Genomic DNA, 22077 nt, shown 5'->3' with positions numbered 1-22077 from the left:
TCCTCTAATTCGGAATCTTCAATTTCACACAAGTGAACCGATAGGTCACTATTTGATCCATTTTTCGAGTGGAGATTTCTGAACACATAAATTTCTTCCGATTTGTCTATATGAAGAGAATGAAGAAATTAAGAAAATTTATACAAAATTTGTTAAGCAAGAGCATATAGCATTTTGTGAAATAAAATTACAATTGAAGGGATTATTTAGGATAACACATGGGGTGATGCATTATTATTTTGGAGTTCGTTTTCGCACATACATACCACTTAATTTTCTTCTGGGTAGCATTTCACTGGTGGCTTTTGAAAATACCTCAGTGCTTGAACTTTCACCTTCAGTTTCACTGGGTACATTAAATGGAGGTAAATATGAATCTGGATGCCGTAAGTATGCGTTACCTGATGTTTTCAAAATAGAAACATTTGAAGAGCGTAAATTCCATGCAATTAAATAACAATAATTTTTTTTTTTTTACTTTTTAGTAACTTTTTAATTTATGTTAAATTATAGTGTTTTACTAAAATTTAAGTACTTACATGAGTTCATAGGATCATATGTTGAAGGCACTATAAAAGAAGAAATCAAAATGATTAGGAATATCAAAATTCGATAAATTTAAATTAAAAAATTTAATTTTTTGGAAATCAAAATATTATTTGAAGGTCCAACTGAAATTGAACTCGAAATATCGAAATGAAAATATCGATATATACAAATTTATCGATACATATATGAAAAGTAATGGACGTTCGGAGTCGGCATAAAACTGTAGGTGCCTCCCGTAACAATAACATAACATAGTATGTGTAAGCGCCGACCTAGTATTATTATTATTAAATAAGGTTATTACCTGGATTTGTAATGAAGTCTTCATTCTCAAAGTTAATTTGGGGGCTCAGTCTTGAAACATCATCATTATTAATAAGCGGCAGTTCGAAAGGTCGCATACAACTCTCGAGTTCAGAGTCGATGCATTCGGATGTTAAGTCTTCATTTAAAGTTACAATATCTCGTGTAGGATCAACACCAACGCACATACCTAACGGGAATAAATAATAGGTATATTTGTATACAAAAATAAACATACATACATAGATAAAATAATAGAAAAGATTTGTGTGAACAGTTTTAATTATCAATTTTATTATCCCAACTTACTTTGCATTGCATAGGTACGCCTTGGCTTAGATTCATTGCTATCATTACTATGGAAGCTCGATGAGTCGGCAATCTCAGCACCAGGTACCTCTGTTATATCCGGCAATGGATTATGGCTTTTACGTACCCAATCCGAACAGTCCCAATGATATTGACCATGATTGACCGTTGGATAATCGGTATAAGGTGAATGACATACATTTGGCACTGTTACTTGTATCATTTTGCTACAGCCCGTTTTTAAAGCGGCATAATCGAGTTTTTCTAAATAGGAAATGTACATATATTTATAAATTGTAAAATCTTGTAATAACGATTGGCAAAAAAAAAATATCTTAAGTATTAAGTAAAAATTAAATCCTACTAATATTATATAAGAGAGTTGCAATTTTTATCAAAATGATTTATTTGAAATTATTTAACAAGTTAAAAGAAACAATTTTATATGGGTATCAACCGAGAGATGTTTCGAAAAAATTTCTGAAGAGGGTGCCAGATGCTCCAAAATACATCATACACGCACTCTCTTCGGAAACAATAACCAAAAAGAAAAAAATTGTAATACCAATTTTGATGATATATTTTAATATGGGATTTCGAAGATAGTTTTAAAAGGTCAAAAGAGGTCTTACATCCTGTTTAAGAAGCCAAAATCAACTGAATTAATAATTTGAATTAAATAATTTATATAGATATCAAGCGAGAGAGGTTATTTCGGAAATATTTTTGACGAGGGTAGCCAACTGGTTAGAAATTAAAAATCAATTTAATTAATAAGTTATATACAATGTTCTAATATATGCATCAAAAGATAGAAATTTACCGAAAAATTTCGCGGGGTTTCCATCCGAATTATAAAATATATATTATTATTTCGGAAAATATTAAGATTAACGTGGGGGCTACACTGATTTGAAAGTACCTTCAAAAATCTCATTATTTTGACTCCGTTGATAACATTTTTAAAAAATTTTGAGTAGACCTTTCAGGTTTGAACTCTTCTATCATCTTCTATCGATTTTTAGGAAAGCATTTTTAAAAACTAGTTTTATTATCAATGAAAAACTAAAATGTTTGATGTGTTTTCAAATATGTCCAGCTTACGTAAGGCCTGTATGCAGCTCTCAAGAAAAGCAAAAACTCCATATAAAATGACGTACAAGAAATGGCTAAGAAATTTTCTTGAGTTAAATTTCCTTAAGGCAGTACGGAGTTCTTAAGAAATTTACTACGCTTTCTACTACGGTTTTCTAAAGTTTTTTGTGAAAAAAGAGCACAGGTCAACCCAGGTTTGCAACAGAAATATATGCCCGTTCCATTATTTCTTGAGGAAAGAGGAGAAGGCTGTGAGGTACCAAATATGTCAAAATTCCTTGGACACACACGCGAAATAATGGAAATTTTTTCTTGACCGTTTTCTTGAGAGCTGCATACAGGGCTTTAAGCATAATCTAATATTTCTTCAAAATATTTTGGCGGAAGTCTTAAAATATAATAAATCTTATATTTCCGATGGAAAACCAGTACCGATTTTTATTTTTTTTTTGTATGAACAGTGGTGCACCCTAATGTATATAATAAAGCAATATTTACTCACCATTGTTAAGCTTATTCTCGCTGAACGTCTTCAAATGCATTTGCTCAGCCCAGTCGCGCTTCTGTACGGGATCAGAATCGTTTAGATTTACATGCTCATTATTTCGATTGATTTTTTGATATTCGAATGGAATGTTTTCCAGCTCATCACCCGCCGAACCGTAGCTGCGCAATATGTCCAAGTTATTCACGAAGGTTGTGTGACCAGTGTACAAGTTATCATTTGTCGATGCTGTATAACTCATTGGCCGCTGGTTTATCTCCAAATTGCTCATCTTAGCGATATTCTTGGCGTATTTTTCCTTACAGACAAGCGAATTCAAATTCTCACCCTTATATGGATCCTTACTCGTTGAATTTTGGCCGCTTGTATTACTGCTCTTCCGAATGACTATACAACAGAAGGCCACAAGTATAACTATGATAATGAACACTATGCCCACCACAATGCCAGCAAGCTGCTCCATTGAGAGATTCTTTAACTTTGTAGAAATCGAATTGGAATATAATGGATCGCCACAACTGGCGCCTGTAAGATAAGATGGGCAAATACAGCGAAAGCTACCAGCCTCATTGATGCAGGTGGCACCATTGCCACACGGATGATTATCACATTCATTCACGTCGATCTCACACGTTGGCCCGGTATAGCCACGGCACATGCAGTGCGGTGTGCCATCGCCCTCCTCGCAAACGCCACCATTTTTGCATGGATTGGGCGAACAATATTTGCCATATTCGCAGCGGTGCCCCGATAAGTGCAGCGGACATGCGCACGTGTAATTGCCCAACTCGTGCACCTCACAGCGGCCGCCGTACAGACAGGGCGCCGAGGCGCACGGATCCATATCCATCTCACACACCTTCCCGGTGAAACGTGAATGACAGGTACACTTGAATTTATTCTCGCCCAAGTCGATGCAGATGCCGCCGTTGAGGCAAGGCTGTGCGCCACAAATGCCCAGCTGTACGAGCACGCTCGTCGGATCACAAGTGAACTCGACGTTTGTGAAACGCTTTAGCGCCGCCACAGAGCTGCCACCCGATATGTATAGTGGTAGTGGATCGAGCGCAATTTTGATGTCTGACATGCAGCCAATGAAACCCTTCTGTATGTCCTCGAAGCCGATGATGGAGGGATGCGGTTTCACTTCAGCGCCCACGAAAATATCACTCGATTGTATGTTTAGTATGCCATTGACGCCTGGCGCACTGCCCTGCGAGACGTGCTTGTTGTCCACCGTCAGCTTGGCGCTATTCAATATGCGTTCCAGCGTAATGGTATGCCACTCGCCATCGGCAATGTAAATGCTTGAGACACATATTTTTCCCTCGCCCGAGCCCAGCTCGAAGCGATATTGCACAGCGCCATTGAAGATCTCCAGTATGTGATAGTCGATGCGGCCGCTGGAAAAGAGTAACGTGCCCGTTTGCTGTACAGTGCGTATCTTCAGCGAATAGACAAACTCCTGCTCGAGTATAGACTTCGCCACAGCCTTGTTGATCTTGTAGTGCGCATAGCTCTTGCCGCTGAAGGAGACCGATGTGAAACGCGCGCTGCAGTTGCCGTGTGGACATTTCGATAGCGACGATTTGCTGTCGCAGGCATGACCGGTGTAACCTTGCGGACAGATGCACTGGTAGCCGACAGTAGTGTTGGCGGGCCAGCATGTCTTCTCCGGCGGACAAGGGTCCGATGAGCAGGCGTTTATCGGCTCGTTGCAGATGCGTCCACCATAGCCTTGCTTGCATTGACATTCGTTAGCGTGCTTGTACGTGGGTGAGGCGAAGCTGGCGACATCTGTGGAGTACGTATTTAACTTGCGCTTATTGAGGCGTATGCGATTGAAGCAGTCACCTTGCATGCAAATATTGCGCGCACAGGTAGGCGCCATTATCTCTTCCACCACCAGATTGGTGGCGTCCTCGATGTCGTCAATGAAATTCACCAGCACTGCGCGCACCTCGGCTGTGGTGAAATACTCCTCTGAGCTAGGCGTAATTTGTTGCTTGCGTACTGCGAATAAAATATTCAAATTATCGGCAGCCATAGGCGTCTGACGCTTACTCCGCTCCAGCATGACATTTTCCGAATCGTTCGGTTCCTTGTAAGTGGCATGGCTCGAGGCCGTTTGTATGGCAATGATGGTGATGTCTTTCTGGCGGCAGCGTAGTATGGCGCGCAAAGCGCGTATGAACCCTTTCCGATGACTCAGTATGAACGCTTCGGGCGTAACTTTGCGAAAACTTATCACAACTGCATTTCGTGTCATATCGCCCGTTATAAGCTCCACATTCAGCTTGATAACTGCATGCGCTGTAAACTTGCCATCGGTAACTGTTACATTAATGCGATACATGCCCACATCGAGGTTGCTGATGGCGTACAGGGAACCGTTATTTTGTGATATATTGAATAGTTGCTTGGTCTCGAACGACTCACCGCTGGTGGGCGTCAGCGCGTATATCAAATTGTCATACTTATCCTGATCGCTCGCATGTATGCGACCTAAGAAACCACCGATATAATCGTCGTCATAAGACTTCACAGTAACCTCCAACGGTGTTATAACAGGCGGATATTGGCTCTCTTCGATGATGCGCACATGCACCCAGGCGTCCGAATAGAGCGGCGGTGTGCCATTGTCAAAGACGCGAACCTGCAGCGTGTAAATGTCGCAGATTTTGTGATTAAAACGCGCCGCAGTACGCAGCCAGCCATCTTGCTCGATGCGGAAGAAACCGCCATCATTGCCGCTGCGAAGATCGAAGGTGTAGGGCGACGTATTCGGCGGTTCATCGGCATCGGTGATTTCGAATGGCAGCACATTATAGCCCAACTGCTTGTTCTCCTGCAATACTACGCTGTAATTTTGCTGGCGGAAGAGCGGCGGATTGTCGTTCACGTCCACAATATCCACATAGATGCGCACATAGTTGCATAGCTCGGGCACGCCATTGTCGCAGGCCTTCACCTCTAGCAAGTAATTGGCATTTAACTCACGATCCAGCGCATTGATGACGATTATCTGACCAGAGAAGTCTTCTATGGCGAACTGATTGAGCTGATCGCCACGCTCTATATTATAGCGTATGATGCCATTTTGGCCTGAGTCCGCGTCGGTAGCCAATACCTGTAGGACCCTTTGCATTTTAGATGCATCCTCCCGCACTTTCGCACGATACGTATTCTGCGTGAATTTCGGGCGATTATCGTTGACATCCAGGACCGAAATATTCACCGAAGCTATGTTGCTGAGCGGTGGTGTACCGCCATCAATCGCTTGCACGGTGAGAAAGTAAGCCTTTGTGCGTTCATAATCCAAATCATCATTTACATATACGCTGCCCGTCTTGGAATCAATGCTGAACTTATTATGCTCATTGCCGCCCACAATGAAGTACAGCACCTCCGCATTGACGCCTATGTCCTTTGAGGTCGCAAAGATGCGCACCACCTCCGAGTTGAGTGTGGCATTCTCGTACACATACGTGCGATACTCGCGCTTACTGAATTCTGGTGGATTATCGTTAATATCGAGCACGTTGATGATGAGCCTTGTGATTGTTAACTGCTTGGGATTGCCACAGTCCACCGCTTTAATAGAGATGTTGAATATGGAAATGCTTTCACGATCTAAACTTTTCGAGAGTTTTATAATGCCACTCGTGCGTGAGATGCTAAAGTTCGGCTGCTCTTCAAGGAATGAGTAAATGATCTTGCGATTGAGGCCGAAATCTTTATCGGTCGCATGCACTTTGGTCACAATGGTGCCGACAGGCGCATCCTCGGGTATGCTTACTATATACTGTGCCATTGAGAACTCTGGTCGATTATCGTTGAGATCATTGACGATGATAATCAACTCAGAGGTGCATACCTGCAGCAGCTCTTGGCCGTCTTGCGCATGCGCAGTTAAAATATAACGCGCATGCGTCTCTCTATCTATCGGCTTAGCCACACGCAAGGTGCCGGTGTCTTTTTCTATGAAGAAATCATCTGAGCGATTGCCTGTCAAATAGTAACGTAACTGATTACCGCCATTCTCATCCAGATCCAATGCGTCGATTTGTATTAGGGGCGTACCCGCCATCACAGATTCATTAATTCTCAAAGTGTAGCGTGGCGTCATACAAATCGGCACATTATCATTCACATCCTGCACCGTTATCACCACCTCAGTGGTGGCCACAAACTTGCCATCCGTTACAAGTACATGCAAGTTGTAAGCTGCGATAGCCTCTCTATCCAGTGGCTTGGCCACAAAGAGTTCACCGGTTTTACCAATTTGGAATTGCGAAAATTTATCACCACTCATTATATAATAGCTTGTTATGCTCTTCTCGGCATCCAGATCGGTAATCAGGAAATATTTCAAAATGGTGCCAGGCAGCGCGTTCTCTTGCACTGCGATCTCGAATTTGTCCTGATTGAAAAGCGAGGGATTGTCGTTGTAGTCGATGATCTTGATGGTCACAGGCACCTTCGACACATGCTTCGGTTGGCCATTGTCAGTTGCGAGCACATTGAAGTGGTACTCCGATTGGGTTTCCCTATCCAGTGCGCTCAGCAAGGTTATCCAACCCGTGTAGATATCGATGTCGAAAACATTTGATGCAGTATTTGTTTCGTCTTCCAGATAATAGCGAATATCCCCATTCGATCCTGTATCCATATCGGTCGCTGTGATTTTTATGATCGAGGCGACTTTGTCGATATTCTCGCCTACATGCACATTGTACTCGCGACTATCAAACTTTGGTGAATTATCGTTTTCATCCAGCACTTGTATGTGGATTTCGCAAAAGGTAAAAAGAGGCGGGATAGTTTCTGTCTCCGCCATGGCAATCATATAGTGTACATCGTTCACTTCGCGATCGAGCGTTTGCATGAGTATTACTTCACCATTTTCGGAAATCGAAAACTTTCGACTTTCAATTGGTATTGAAAATTTCACAGAATAATTTCCGGAAAGCCGTAGTTTTGTCAAGACGGAACCCGGTGGTGTGGATTCTAAAACGTGCAGTTCAAGGGAACGCTTTTCAAATTCCGGTACGGTAACATTGGCGCTGATGAATTGCACTGTAACAGGCACATCATTGTGGAACTGGGGGCTGCCACGATCCAGAGCGCGCACAAAGAACTGCGCGACATTGTTGGCGAGCTCTGTTATAGGTCTCAGCAAGCTCAAAGCACCATCGTGCTCATTGATAGCGAATATATCTTTGTAAGTTTCCGCCACTGTCGACTCGTCGATTGTGTACGTTAAACGAGCATTATCATGCTCATCTATATCGAATGCTTTTACCTATGTAAATGAATAATGAATGAGCAAAGTGAGGTTATGTTAAATAATAAATAAAAAAAAATGGGAAGAAACTATAGGTTAGCTGGGGTCGCCGTACCCTAGTGGTTAAAGGTATGCACGTACTATCATTTGGCAGGATCCATGTTTGATTCCTACTCCGACCAATGTCCAAAAATAATATCGGTTACCTGTCGGCAGGCAGTGGCAAACCGCCAATTGTATTTCTGACATGAAGCAGCGACGAAAAAGACAAATTGGAGAGGAACTCCGAGGAGGAGTCCATCAGCGCGAAGAATTGCCAAATTATTGCACGTTCCCACGACAGTCGGGTCTACGTAACCGGAACGACCGAGATTTACATATATCTGGCCAAGGACTGTTACTCCAGCAACACTCCCCAAAAACTCTTTGGGGAACTTGTATGCTGTTACAACAACAACAGCCAAATGTTTGCACGAATCGTTGATAATTCTATTTCGGACCACTCCCATTCAACATGTGCCAGGGTTAGACACAAGACCACTCGATCCTTAACATACTCAGGTTATGGATTACTGCCTATCCAGACTACCTTCCAGCTGCTCAGTGGGTGGATCGCATTTAATCAAGGGATGATAAAGGAAATTTTACAAGCACGAGTTGCAGTTTAACGGAAGTGGTCAGTGAAAATACTAATACTAGTATTTTTCAGGCAGAGATAGCAGTCATTAAGAAAGCAGTTGAATGGCTGCAATTAAGGAGGCAAATATTTAATCTTATGGCCAAGCTGTAATTAGGACATTGAACTTCCAAACGGTGCGCTCAACATTAATCGCAGAATACCTGAATTAGAACTTCGATGAGTACCAGGCCACAGTAATATTGCTGGGAACTTAATAGTGAACGAGCTCGTTAGGAAGCGTACCTCGAGGTGGTTTCATCGAGCTGACTACCTTACCACTAATCATGAACAGATTAGTTTTACGCCAGTTTAGTGACGTAAGTAACTGCAATGGTATTCTGGCCCTGGGTGCATCGGAGGCGGCGACCCCCTATAAAATGTAACATCTGTACATAAAAGTCGCGATTTCGCCGCTGCTTCCAGCGTGTTGAGGTAGAATTCTCTTTGCATTCTAAGCTGATCAGCTTTTACATCCTAAATAGTTCCGAGGATCGCTCTGGGATGGATAACAGATAACTGCGAAACGTCGTTTTTGGCACGCAGAGCTTTTCCGAAACTAAACTAACTAACTATTAATAATAAAAAACTAAACTATTAATAATAAAAATAATAATAGATTGGCGCTTACACATACATATGTTAGTGTTTGGCCGAGCTTCTCCTCCGATTTGTGTCGTGTCTACAGTTTTACGCCGACTCTGAACGGCGACTGTATTTTATTGAGAAGCTGTTTTTCATGGCAGAAATACACTCGGAGGTTTGCCATTGCCTGCCGAGCGGCGACCGCTGTTAAGAAAAAACCTTTTTTTTAATTTTTTTTTTTGCTATGTTGCTTTGACCAGGCCAGAAAATAAGGAGAAAGAAAATTTCGAAAGAAAACTACCCCTGGAGGAGAAACGAGACTCTTGATGAAGGAGTATAAAAGCATAGACAGACGGCAGCGTTGATCTGGATCATCTCGTTAATACGTAATTATGCCGTGAATTTACTGTAGTTGATCCAGATTTAGTCCTATAGTCAATTATCGAACTTAATGCTGATCAGGGGCGTTTTCGATGACAAAACCGACAAAAACTCAGAGAACGTAGAATACAGAGAGGATGCAAAACGAGCCTGGACATCTACCTCGTCGTCACCATACTAAATTAGTCAGCATACTAATTCAGATAGGAATCCAATTGAACAAGAACTTATTTGAATTAGTATGATGAATGCATAATAGGGTGGTCCAAAAATATTGCGAGGGAAAAAAGCTTGAAATGTTAAGATTTCACCCGTTAGGATTTTTCTAAATGGAAGAATGTCCGTATTTTTTTTTAATAAAAGGATATCTAGAACTGCCTCAAGCCCATGAAGACTTCCATGTACATATCGAGCCCTAACCGCCAAAATAACATAAGCAACATTTTTTCCAAAATGTTCTTTTTGATGCAGAAATATTCCTAGAGCATCTAGATGCATTTCTGCATCAAAAAGAAAATTTTGAAAAAAATGTCGCTTACGTTATTTTGGCGGTTAGGGCTCGATATGTATTTTGTTTAGTATATCATTTTCTTAAAGATACTTCCAATAACAATACCCATTCGTTTATTTAACCATTCTTGAATAGTAACTATTTTTTTAGGTCCTCCACAAACCCCCAAAAAGGCAATGGGGGACCCATAAAAAATCGTTAGTATTAAAAAATTTTAAAATAAACAATTGGGTATTATTATTGGAAATATCCTGAAAAGCAAAACGGAAAATATTGATTTTCAAGAATTCTATAGGTATCATTTCTATGAAAAGGTGTTTTCCCAAAATAAAATACTTGGTTCTCAATAATTTTTTTTTTTTAACAAAAAATATAAGTATTTAACTTTTTTCATTCAGAAAGAGCTTAGGGGTGAGATCTTAACATTTTAAACTATTTTTTGTTGGGCCACCCTAATGCACAATCGCCGACAAGGTCCAGGCTAGTTTTTCTTGTTTTCTGTATTCTACGCTCTCTGAGGAAACAAGTAAGCCAACAAAGCAAATGCTCCCCACTTCGGGCAATTCTTAAAAATTATTTTTATTTTTCCTTTTTTTACACCTTTGTTTTGTCTTGCTTGAAGCCTCATGGTTAGGCGCTCACTAAATTTGTAAAAAGATCCTATTTCTTTATCTTCTTCTTTATAAAAGTGTATAACTTTTTGAATGTAGCTTTACAGAGAGTATCGTCTTATCAACACACAACACTTTCACATTTAGGGAGTTCACAAGGTGTTGTATACTGTCGTACTGTTGTATGTCATAAACTTTAAACGGCTAAAACTATATTTAAGGAATTCGCAAGCAACATAAAAGTTTTATTATGAAATTTCACACCGTTAAAAAATAGTTGGTGGTTATTTCAAGTTCTCTAAAAATTTATTTAGCCGTTAAAAACTTTACAACAAACGACAATACGATACGTACGACACCTTGTGAACCACCCAATTATGTCTGAGTATTTCTCTAAGGTCAAGATATCCGAACAGATGAATGATTTTTGTATCTTTTAAAAACATATGAACTAAATAAATTGCTTACTTACCTTCAAAAGTGTGAAATTAATTGGTGTATCGACTTTAACTACAAGTTTATATTCCTTAACCATGAAGCGCGGACTATTGTCATTTACATCTTCAACTTTGATTTTCAAGAGAGCATAATCTGCCTTGCCACCTTCGTCAGAGACCCGCACTAATACGTCGTAGAAAGCACGTTGCTCCCGATCAAATGCCACTTTGGTTGTAATGGAACCATTGCTGCCATCAATTTCGAAATACTCTTTGAATTCTTCTGAGACCAGATCATAAGTGAGTTTTGCAAAGCGTCCAAAGTCAGCGTCGTATGCGTGAAGCTATAGAAATGAAATCGGAAGATAATTTCAATATTATAAGCTTTTGCATTAGTAGGTGCCAAGTGAGTACTCTTACATAAAAAAGATTCGAAACTTGCGCAAACTTACCAAAACGATATTCTTTCCAGCTGCCTCATTCTCCCTCACACTCGCCTCATAGCTCGATTTCAAAAACTTTGGTGCATGATTATTTTCCGGCATAAGTATGATTTTTACCCTCGCATAAGTTGTGTGTACACCATCGCTAACGGAAACATTTAGCAGCGTCTGATGATGATCCGTGAAATTTTGCATATTTTGTAGCGTGATAACGCCATTATTTTCATTAATCGTATACGTTTGCAATTCATTGCCGTCGATTATACGATATTTAAGCCGATCGTTATCTTCATGATCGGGATCATAGGCTCTTGCATTGATAACGAATTGGCCACGTTGTGCATTCACTGATAGACGACTCGAGAAGGAAGCCTCCGTAAATTTTGGAAAATTATCATTGAGATCCCTTACTGTAATCCATACATTTGCTCGCGAACTTAACGATGGCGTACCATGATCTTTCACCACCAGTATGATGTGATGGAAAGTACTTTCTTCGGCATCTAAATTACTTTTCAAATATAGATATCCCTCTGACATGTCGATGTAAAAGAGTGCAGAGTTATTTTTACCATCGACGCTATCAATAAAATATGATAATTCGCTATTTGCATTCGCATCACAATCGGTTGCATTCACTTTCATTATTTGTGAACCGATTATGAGATTTTCAGATATGGTGATGTTGTAATTGGCTTGTTCGATTTCTGGATAACAATCATTGGCATCTTCGACAATTATTGACACCGTTACCTCGGCATAGATACCAGAGAGCGAATCGGTGGCACGCACCATAAATTCGTGGCTTTGCTTTGTCTCATAATCCAGCTCGTTAACGATGTAAATGACGCCTAAAAAATAAAAAAAACACAAGGGCGGAAATTATAGTGGAACTACAACTTTAAACTGCAAAAGGTCTTCAGCTTTTCGAAAGTCTTGAATCGTTTGGTTGAATTGTCAAAATTTTTATAGAAAAGTTACATTATTTTACACAAACACATACGTGGAGAAAAATTACCGTACACCGAGTTGGCGACTATCAAGCTCGGTGTGAAGACCCTTATTATATACGCATTTTGACAGTTCGATAAAAGTTTCAACAACTTTGAGGTTTTCTATTTCGCATAAGTAGTCTTAATGTCTCCAAAACTTAACTTACCAGTTCGGTAATCAATTTCGAATACTTCGTCCTCATTTCCGCTGGATATTGTATAAATTAATTTCCGTTTAAGCGGACTTTCGGCCAGTATTGCTATGGAGAGTGCTGAAAATAGTTCGGCATTTTCCTTTACGACATCGGAATAAAATTGTTTATCGAATGTGGGCATAGAGCGGTCAACAACCTGGGAAAGAGTTCAAATGAAAGCAGGTTAAAATGATTTTATAAAATTTATGAAGGCTAATATGAGGTTTCCGTCCAACCAACAACTACCGTATAGTCGAGTATTAGCGTAAATCTACCCAGAAAACTTTAACCTACGATAATTATTTGTTAGCTTCAAAATGTGCTGATATATGTTTTAATCTCAGAAAAAGGTGAATTAGTTCGTGCGACGATTTATTACGAGTTCGACGTGATTAACTCATTAACAGTCCATCGATATTCGTTCGTTCATGGACGAAATCCACAACGACTGTTGACAACAGCGTTACTTGAGCTAATCTGCTCTTTTACTACCAGAGTGCCAAACCTCTTGCTCAATTCGGTGAACACCTATACTCTATGGATTTCCATATAAGCTACGATTCTAAATACATCTACCCTTGACACACTTAGTAGCTCTGCTGTTATTTTCCTGCTATAGTCAAGCCAAAGCTCACGTGCTTTATTACAAGTCTTCACCTCCTCCTTGCTGTTTTCAGAAAGTGCAAGGGGATTTCTATTTGTATTTGTACATTTAAAAAAGCTCCCACCCAGTCAAGAGAGATGTACATTGATTGATGGTGATTTCGTTTCTTCCAAAAGATTTTGCCCTTCCACGGTGCAAAAGGTGTTTTTTTTTTTTTTTGATTGTAGAGAGTGTTAGATGGCCGGAAACTCCCACAGGCCAGGATCTCCTTCAAAACTGCAGCATCCAAACAGCTGCAGAGTGTTGTTCTCCTTCAAAACTGCAGCATCCAAACAGCTGCAGAGCTCTAGTATACATCTCGTCTTGACATTCGTAAAATTTCAGCTCTTATCAAGCCAGTTATACAAAACCGCCAAACAAAACAGAAAGGCAAAGTAAATGCCTACTTCCAAGTGCAATGAGCATAAAACAAACAAAAAAAACAAAAACAAAAAACAAAACAAAAACCGGAAAGCAGCAAATCACGAGCTTGGCCTTTCCCTGTTGAGCGATTTGACTACAAACATAAACAAAATATTAATTAAAAACAAGTATAAGTTAATTTGTACTATATATTTTGTACTCTATATTACAACTAAATATCAATTTGTGCCTCTTTCACAAAGTTGCACAATTCCTTGAGCATTGCTTCATCTTTTTTTAAAAAAATTTCATCAAAATCTTTACATTTCCTAACTGCATCAAACTTTGATCTTGTGCTAGCATATTTCCTGCAAGAAAAGATCGCGTGTGAATAATTGTCAACAGATTGACATTCCTCACATATATTGGACCTTAAAATTTTTACTTTATGTAGATACTCCTTATCATAAGTATGTCCTGTAAGAAGACGATTAATTAATTTGACATCTTTCACATCAAGCGATGACTTATAGTACCAAGGTCTGTGTGGTATGTCCGGAAAAAACTTGAAAAATGTTCTACCTTTATACTCAGACATCAGTCTGTACCTAGTGTTCCATTCATCTTTCAGAATGCTACTGATCTGTCTCAATGCTTCTTCCGGAGTAAGTAACACATTCAAAGGGGCCCCCACTGACACCGCCCACTTAGCCAACTCATCAGCCACCTCATTCATTTCAATCCCAACATGCCCTGGGGTCCATACTATTTCACACTCTAAGCCACTATTATTGATACTGGAATGTATTCTTGCAACTATGTAGTTGTTGGAGTCGCATTTTTCCAACAACCTACACGACGTCAAACTATCCGTAAAAATTACAATTTTTTTAAATTTGTCCTCAACCGCTATGTCAACTGCTTTGACAATAGCCCACAACTCACTAAAAACTGATGAAGTCTTGAAATTAATACTCCAGAGAAATTTCTGTCTATGTGTCACATTGAACACTCCACACCCCATGGAGTCTTCCCCACCCGATGCATCCGTGGCAAAAATTGTATAACCTCTTTCCTTGTACCTGTGTACTAGACTACTATACTCTGCTTGATACTGCTCTTTAGAGAAGTTCGCTTTTTTACCCTCAAGCACATGTCTCACAATTCTCAGATGCTCACTTTTATGAAAACTAATTTCCGTGCTAATATTATTAAAAATCTCCTTGAATTGATAGTAGGTAGTCGAGTAGCTGGAGTTATTCTTTTTATTCCCTTTGATACAGTCAAAAACTTCCGCATTTTCAAGCAGTTTATTGTAATGTGCTTTTACAGACAAGGACGACGTCAGAGTACGACCTATAAACTTGATTTGTTTAACTTGCTCTATCGAATGACTGTTGACCTGCAAATTTATCTCCTTTTTGCAGTTTTTGCTGAAATGTATTACTTTAGTTTTTTGTAAATTAATTACAAGGTTCAGACTACTACATCTTCTTACAAACTCATTGACTTTCTGCTCCAGCTTGACAGTTAATCTCTTAAAATCCCAATCATGTATTAAGATAAGAAAATCATCAGCAAATTGAAATACATCAGTCCAATTATCCTCACATTCATGTAAAGATCTGGTATATACATTGAACAGAAGTGGAGAAAGGCAGCTACCTTGTGGTAACCCATTACCTACAGTAACTGCACTTTTCCCAAGCCGTAATACCCTTTCCTGCAAGAAGGACCTAATCCAGTTTACATACTTGCTTTCAACCTTAAAACCCTTTAGCATATTAGACAAAGACAGCGTCGGCACACTGTTATACGCATTACTAATGTCCACAACAACTGCCACAACTTTTTGACCTCTATCCTTGTACACATGAATATTTTGTAAGATTTCATTTAAGCACATGGAGGCAGACCTCCCCTTACGATAAGCAAAACATCTATTTGGAAGCACACCCTTTTCAGCTAGGAAAGGGTCCAATCTGGCCTTGACCATCAAATTAACAGTTTTAAGAAGAACCGGTATTAACGAAATGGGTCTATAATTTTCATGATCACCAGGATCCTTACCACTCTTAAGAATGGGTATCACTTTAATGATACGCCACTCCCTTTCAACTTCCCCCCTCATAAAAGCGTCACTCAACGTATTTACCAGCATTTCCTTTGAGTCGTCAGAGAGCGCACGAATCATTTCGTACGTGATTCTATCATGACCCCCTGCCGATTTTTTTTTCTTACTTTTAAGTATGGAATTCAGCTCCACCAAGCTGAACCTTGGAACTGTCGTGTCACAACACTCAGCATTTACATCACCCCTCACATCCTGACAATTCATTACTTGCCCTTTCAAATGCTGGAGAAATCTATCGTTCCATTCCTCCGGCCATTGTGACATGTCTGACTTTCTTGAGTTTCCTTTTAAGTTGTTTACGAATCTCCAGGCCTCCTTAGTATTTGGCTCCATATTCAGCCTCTGTACGCTTTCCATGAAGTTTTGATTCTTCGCTTTTTTTACTTCATTCTTCCATGTTTCCTCACACTTAAGAGCATAGTTAAAATTTTCCGGGGTCGGTGCAGAATTACATTTCTTTCTCGCCGCTTTGTATAATCTGAAAAATTTGTTTAAGTCCTCTCTCCACCATGCTTTTGGTGTTTTATCATTTAAAATCGTAGTGGCACTTTTAATCTCATTTTTTAGGGTCTGTGTAACGCAACCAACTGTGGGTTCAAACTTAACTTTATTTAAAGAGCTAAACAACTTTTTTTTTGATAAAAAACTGACACCTTTGGTTTCTGTAAAATTCACATCCGTCACAATAGGATAGTGATGACTCCCCCCAATTTGAAATTTTAGCACCTCCCAATTAACTTGTGTGGACACATTAGTAAAAGTTAGGTCCAAAACCGAACCCCTTTTCATGTCATTAATCACTGGTCTGAAAGTGATGTCACCATTGTTCAGGCATTTAAAGGTTGAAGCATTTATGAAACTGGACAGCCATTTCCCTTTCGGGTTATCAACTGTATCCCCCCATACAACCGAACGAGCATTCAAATCGCCCATTACAAAAACATTATTAAAAGCTTCAAGAAAATTTAAAAGGTTTGTGATGAAATTCCTAAACACAGTGAGATCCATTGACGGTTCACAATATACCGAGCAAATCACTAAATTTGTGATCAGATTAGTAGTTTGTACCACACAAACATCATGATCTGATAAATATCTCAATCTCTTAAACTTAATGGCTTTTCGGAGTGCTACCGCAGCTCCCCCATATCCATCAGCTCTTTTCTTTTCCACCAAATTAAAATTCAAAATATTCTTCCTACCATTTTCATCATCATGTGAGTAAACCTCACTGAGACACAAAATATCAAAATTATTACTGTTAGCAAAAAAATCTATATTACTGGCATTCTTCTTTAACGATTGTACGTTATATTGTAGTATCTTCATTCTGATGATTAATTATTAACCCATCATCTTGACTCGTGTCACTATTCTCCAGGTTCAAAAAGTGCTGCTTTAACCGATCATTAAGGTGCACAAAAGCATTAACACCTGCAGGAAAATCTACCTTACGGAACGCATCTCTTGCAAACTTAGTCATTTCAGTAGTGATCTTCTCAATCTCAGACACAATATGTAAGTTTTGTCTGTTCAAGGCTATACCATTTTGTTGAGACGTAGTCCACACCCTCTTTTGAACTGCTTCTTTCGGTTGCACCTTCCTGACTGTATTTACCTTCCTTGCACCAGCATTCTTCAATTTACTTGCAAAGCTCATAGGAGTAAGAACAGCATTCGCCTCCCTGTCATTATCCCTCAAACCGGATTGCTGTGAACTAAGCTCTGGAAAATCTTCCACACTTAGTAACTCAAACCTGTTACTATGACCCTCCTTACACTCATTTAGAGCCTCCAGTCCTGATTTTCTCTTTAAGGTCATAATCTTAATAAGTCTATCCTCCTTCATCCAAACAGGGCAATGAGCCTTGTTGAACGAATTATGCGACTCATCACCGCATAAAATACATTTGGTCGAAGTACAATTCCCTACACATCCATCATTTTTGCCACATTTCAGCTGACTTGCACCCCTTCTGCGTATGGCCCAGCCTTCCGCACTTGAAGCACTGTCTCACCATGGGATAAAAATGGTTAACTTCCAGTATTGTGTAATCCAAAACCACTTCTTTTGGAATACAATCCCCCAAAAAACCAATCTTCACCGACAGAGTTGGTATTCTATTGCTACTTTCTTTGCTTTCTCGCTTTGTGAGCCGCTGAACCGACATAACTTTAACCGCCGATCTCAATCCCTCCCTGATCTCTCTCTCGGAGTACTCAACCGGAATGTGTCTAATAACTCCAAAAGTCTCAACATAGTTCTTTGGAATGAATGTCTTAATTTTTACCGATTTTAAGACATCACTTTGTACACACCTATTCGCATATGAAGCATTAATAAAGTACACTTTGTACAACGTAACTCCTATAGCCTTTATCGTATCAATGCCCTCAATTCCCAAATCCTTAATCCTGCTCCACAAGTATAAACCGTTTCTAACTTTCTTGTTGTGCACCGTGTCACATTGGTTAGTATCAAACAGTACACATGCTAACCCTTTATGGCTTGCTGGGTATAAAACCATTTCTCTTTCTCCTCTTTTTCCATATTCACTTGACAAATTTTTGCCGTTTACACTATTTGTCGCTTCACCATTTTCGCCAACTGTACCATCGGCAAATGTCCCGTTTCCAGTTAGCGTCATATCACTTGGCGTCACCTCAGTCCCGTTACCTTTTCCTGTACCTATTCCCTTGTCCCTCATCCATTCCACAGCATATTCCTAAAAATCCATGTTAGAAGGATTGACGGAACCTAAAACCTTTGAGGCCCCCCCCTTTTTGCAATCATTGGCATCCGTTTTAAATCTTTTATGTTTAAAATCCACCGGAGCCTCCACATGCTCCTCCTCAGTCTCCCCCAAATCATCAGCTTTTGACGCCATGGCGTCACCTACTCTACCTTCAACAACACGTTTCACTTTCCTTGCACGTATTAGCACAAATTAATTGAAACACAAAAAGCACAAAATCAAATAGCAAGATGCAGCTTACCGTTGGGCAAAGCCCCCAGCAATTCCACAAAAACTCCAAAAGATTCCGCAGTGGTCACAAGGAATCCGCAATCCAGAACAAAAATCAAACTTGCAATTAAACTCAGCACAAAACTAATTATTCAAAACTGATAATTAAAACTCAGCACAATTACACTGAAACCGCAGCGCAGAGATCAACCAACCACCTTTTTCGCTTGCTCAAATGGAAGTGCAAAAGGTGTTTGATGTTACACTCAACCCTCTAAAAGGACATGTTTTTTCCTTCTTGTCCTTGTCACGCATTTCAAAATATTGTCGTTTTAAGCAACCATTTGATTTTCAGGGAAACCTTCTCCCGAGACAAATCTAGGGACACGCATTTCGATACAATACGACACCATACCGATATTTTTTACTGGAGTGCCAGATTAACAATTCTTACCTATATAAATTGGACTTTAAAGAACAGAAATGTTTACTATCATTGGAATTGCATGTGGCGGGATTTGAACCCGCGGTCTTTCTGTTTTAATGTTAGTGTTTGGAGGAGAAGCCTCCGATTTGTCGCGTGCGCCTTGATGTTGTGCTACAAAGCGGATCCATGCAGTTTTACGCCGACTTTGAACGGCGATTGTTTTTTTATGAGAAGCTGTTTTTCGCACTTCTAATCACTACACTACAGCAGCTATATGCCTATGACTTCAGCCTAAAACATGCTGGCATGGTTTGCCAGCCGCAGGTAGCGATTTACACCCCAGCAAACATTGAGGTTAGTTATCGATTAGAGAATGATTGGAGAACAAGCCACATTCTCAAATCTCAAACGTTGGAGAACGACTCGAAAAACTATCGAGAATTATAGCGATCTCAACAAAAAATGGGACATAGTTCTCGACTCGAGATAATATTAATTCTCTAATCGTATTCTAATGTTGATCTCTAATGGGATTCGAATGTGAATTTTAAACTGCTGTTTAGCTTTCTTAAACAAAACGCTTTGTTTGTAAAATTTATATTAAATGTATTTGCAATAAAATATTGAATATGAATTGTTTGAACTTAAAAATAGTTTATGATTAATTCATTCAGAATATTGCTTATTTACATTTATTTGAATTTGCGTTGTTTCTCTACTTGTTCTCAAATCGAATTCTAATGTACTTCTTTAACCTCGTCATCGACTCGAGAACGATGAGAGAACTACCCTTGTTATCTAATGTAGATATCAAAATTTCTCTAACGTTAGAGACTGTATTTGCTGGGACCCTACTCCTACACGGCAGTCCATCTTGGACCCGTCAGAGGTCTTCTTAATTATCAGCTTGGGCCTTTCTCCATTCCCTTCTGGATACAAGCACAAGTGGTTTTATGCTTAGAACATTGTGGTATGGTTTGGGTATAGATAAACTTTCTCCTTCAGTCCAGTTTACCATTTAAAATATTCGTGTTGATAGAGCATCCGACGAACAGCCATCAGTGATGCCGACTGACTCATTTTTATTCCCACACATAAAAAAAATCGCAAAAACGGAAGAAGAGCTTAAAACCCGTGTTTAGCGGACTAGAAAATGTGCTGCGACAGAGGTACGAGCGCATGCAAAAGTGTTTAAAACTTAATGGAGAATATTTTGAAAACAGTGAGGACAATTTGGTTAATATTGTCTGTATTTGTTTCATTGTTGGGAGAAAATTGTTGAGATCAGCTCACGTACGAACTAATTGTTTTTAAGTTTATAAATTATGTACTAACTGTCGTTTTCTCAAGTAACCTGTAACTTTAAAGCTCACTTTATATTTTTTATATTTAAAGGTAGTGATGGCAAAAAAAATTTAATAATCGATTAATCGGTTAATTGATTAATCGAAGGCATTCGATTAATAATTGCAATTAATCGTAAGAAATTAACCGATTAATCGGTCATTTCGATTAAAATCGAAAATTAATGAAAACCATTTATAAGTTATAAAAACTGACTTACACTCCGCGTCAAAATTATAGCGCACGACAGTTTTGTAGCCCATTAAAGTTTTGTATGAAAAATTCCAAGACTGAAGTATCTGGCACTTACCGCTGATTTTTGGTATTTTTCTGTTTGGTAATGGTGTTGCTTATTTTCTTCCATATAAAAAAGAAGAAAATGCGCAACGACGAATTCGGAAAATAAAATGGAAATATGTGCATACTTGGGTTGGGATTTTTTAGTAGCTACTTAGGTTAAGCTTGTGTTGCGGTTTTTGGCAGAAATATCGTATACAAAATTTGAAGAATACGAGAATGTAAAAAACATCTCAACGTATTTTGATTCATACGTTATTGTGTAAATGAGTAAATTTTTGATGGTTTCTTTTCGATTATTTTGAAAAATTAATCGGTTAATCGCTCGATTAATCGAAAGGAAAATTTCGATACAATTAAATCGTTAACCGAAAGAAAATAACCGATTATAATCGGTTATTCGATTAATCGTGCCATCACTATTCAAAGGTTACATCAAAATTTGTGATTGTGTCTAAAGTAAAACACTTTATTACCGGTTTTAAATTGTTTTACAAATACGAAACATACATGCGTCAGAAACCAATAATAGAAATGCTTAACTTTAGACATAGTTTTATTTATTTTTTTTCAGAAAACTGCCCTAAGTATATTGAAGCAAGTTTTAACAACTCTAGGTGAACGCCAAGCAAACTCTGCACATTTATGTATGTATGTACGTATTTAGATGGTTTATATTTTTTTTTCACACTATAAGTAATGAACTCAACACTCACCTTTATGTTAACCGCTGCATCTGTAGAACACGGAGAAATTGCACCATCGTATGCAGCGATAATCAAATCGTACACTCTGGTACTACCATCGATATTTTGCTTCAACACCAATTCACCCGACTTGCGATCCACTTTGAAAAGCTCACCGTTTCCTTTCTTCATCTCGTAACGCACTTCACCATTTTCATAACTATCCAAATCCACAGCCTTCACCTTTGTTATCACTGTACCTTTGGCATCATCAACAGATAGTGTGGCATAATAAGGTAAATTCACGAAGATTGGACAATTGTCATTCACATCGAGTAT

At 39.1% G+C, this 22077-nt stretch overlaps 1 protein-coding gene across 1 annotated transcript in view; it reads right to left on the bottom strand.

The window, feature by feature from the left end:
- The window catches only part of LOC118740121 (fat-like cadherin-related tumor suppressor homolog), a 56036-nt gene that overhangs the window by 17292 nt on the left and 16667 nt on the right, over positions 1–22077 (bottom strand). Inside the window, exons 13-22 of the mRNA XM_036471615.1 lie at positions 21769–22077; positions 12852–13035; positions 11702–12543; positions 11285–11593; positions 2759–8066; positions 1162–1425; positions 854–1042; positions 540–569; positions 267–401; positions 1–106 (exon numbers count right to left, since the gene is read on the bottom strand). Coding sequence (XP_036327508.1) covers positions 1–106; positions 267–401; positions 540–569; positions 854–1042; positions 1162–1425; positions 2759–8066; positions 11285–11593; positions 11702–12543; positions 12852–13035; positions 21769–22077 — 7676 coding nt within the window. The remainder of the gene's footprint in view (positions 107–266; positions 402–539; positions 570–853; positions 1043–1161; positions 1426–2758; positions 8067–11284; positions 11594–11701; positions 12544–12851; positions 13036–21768) is intronic.

This window comes from Rhagoletis pomonella, unplaced genomic scaffold (assembly GCF_013731165.1).
Source record: "Rhagoletis pomonella isolate Grant_MI unplaced genomic scaffold, Rhpom_1.0 Rhpom_scaffold_00005, whole genome shotgun sequence".
NCBI classification, from domain to species: domain Eukaryota; kingdom Metazoa; phylum Arthropoda; class Insecta; order Diptera; family Tephritidae; genus Rhagoletis; species Rhagoletis pomonella.
Note: the sequence above shows the minus strand (reverse complement) of the source record. Positions and strands in the feature narration are given on the sequence as shown.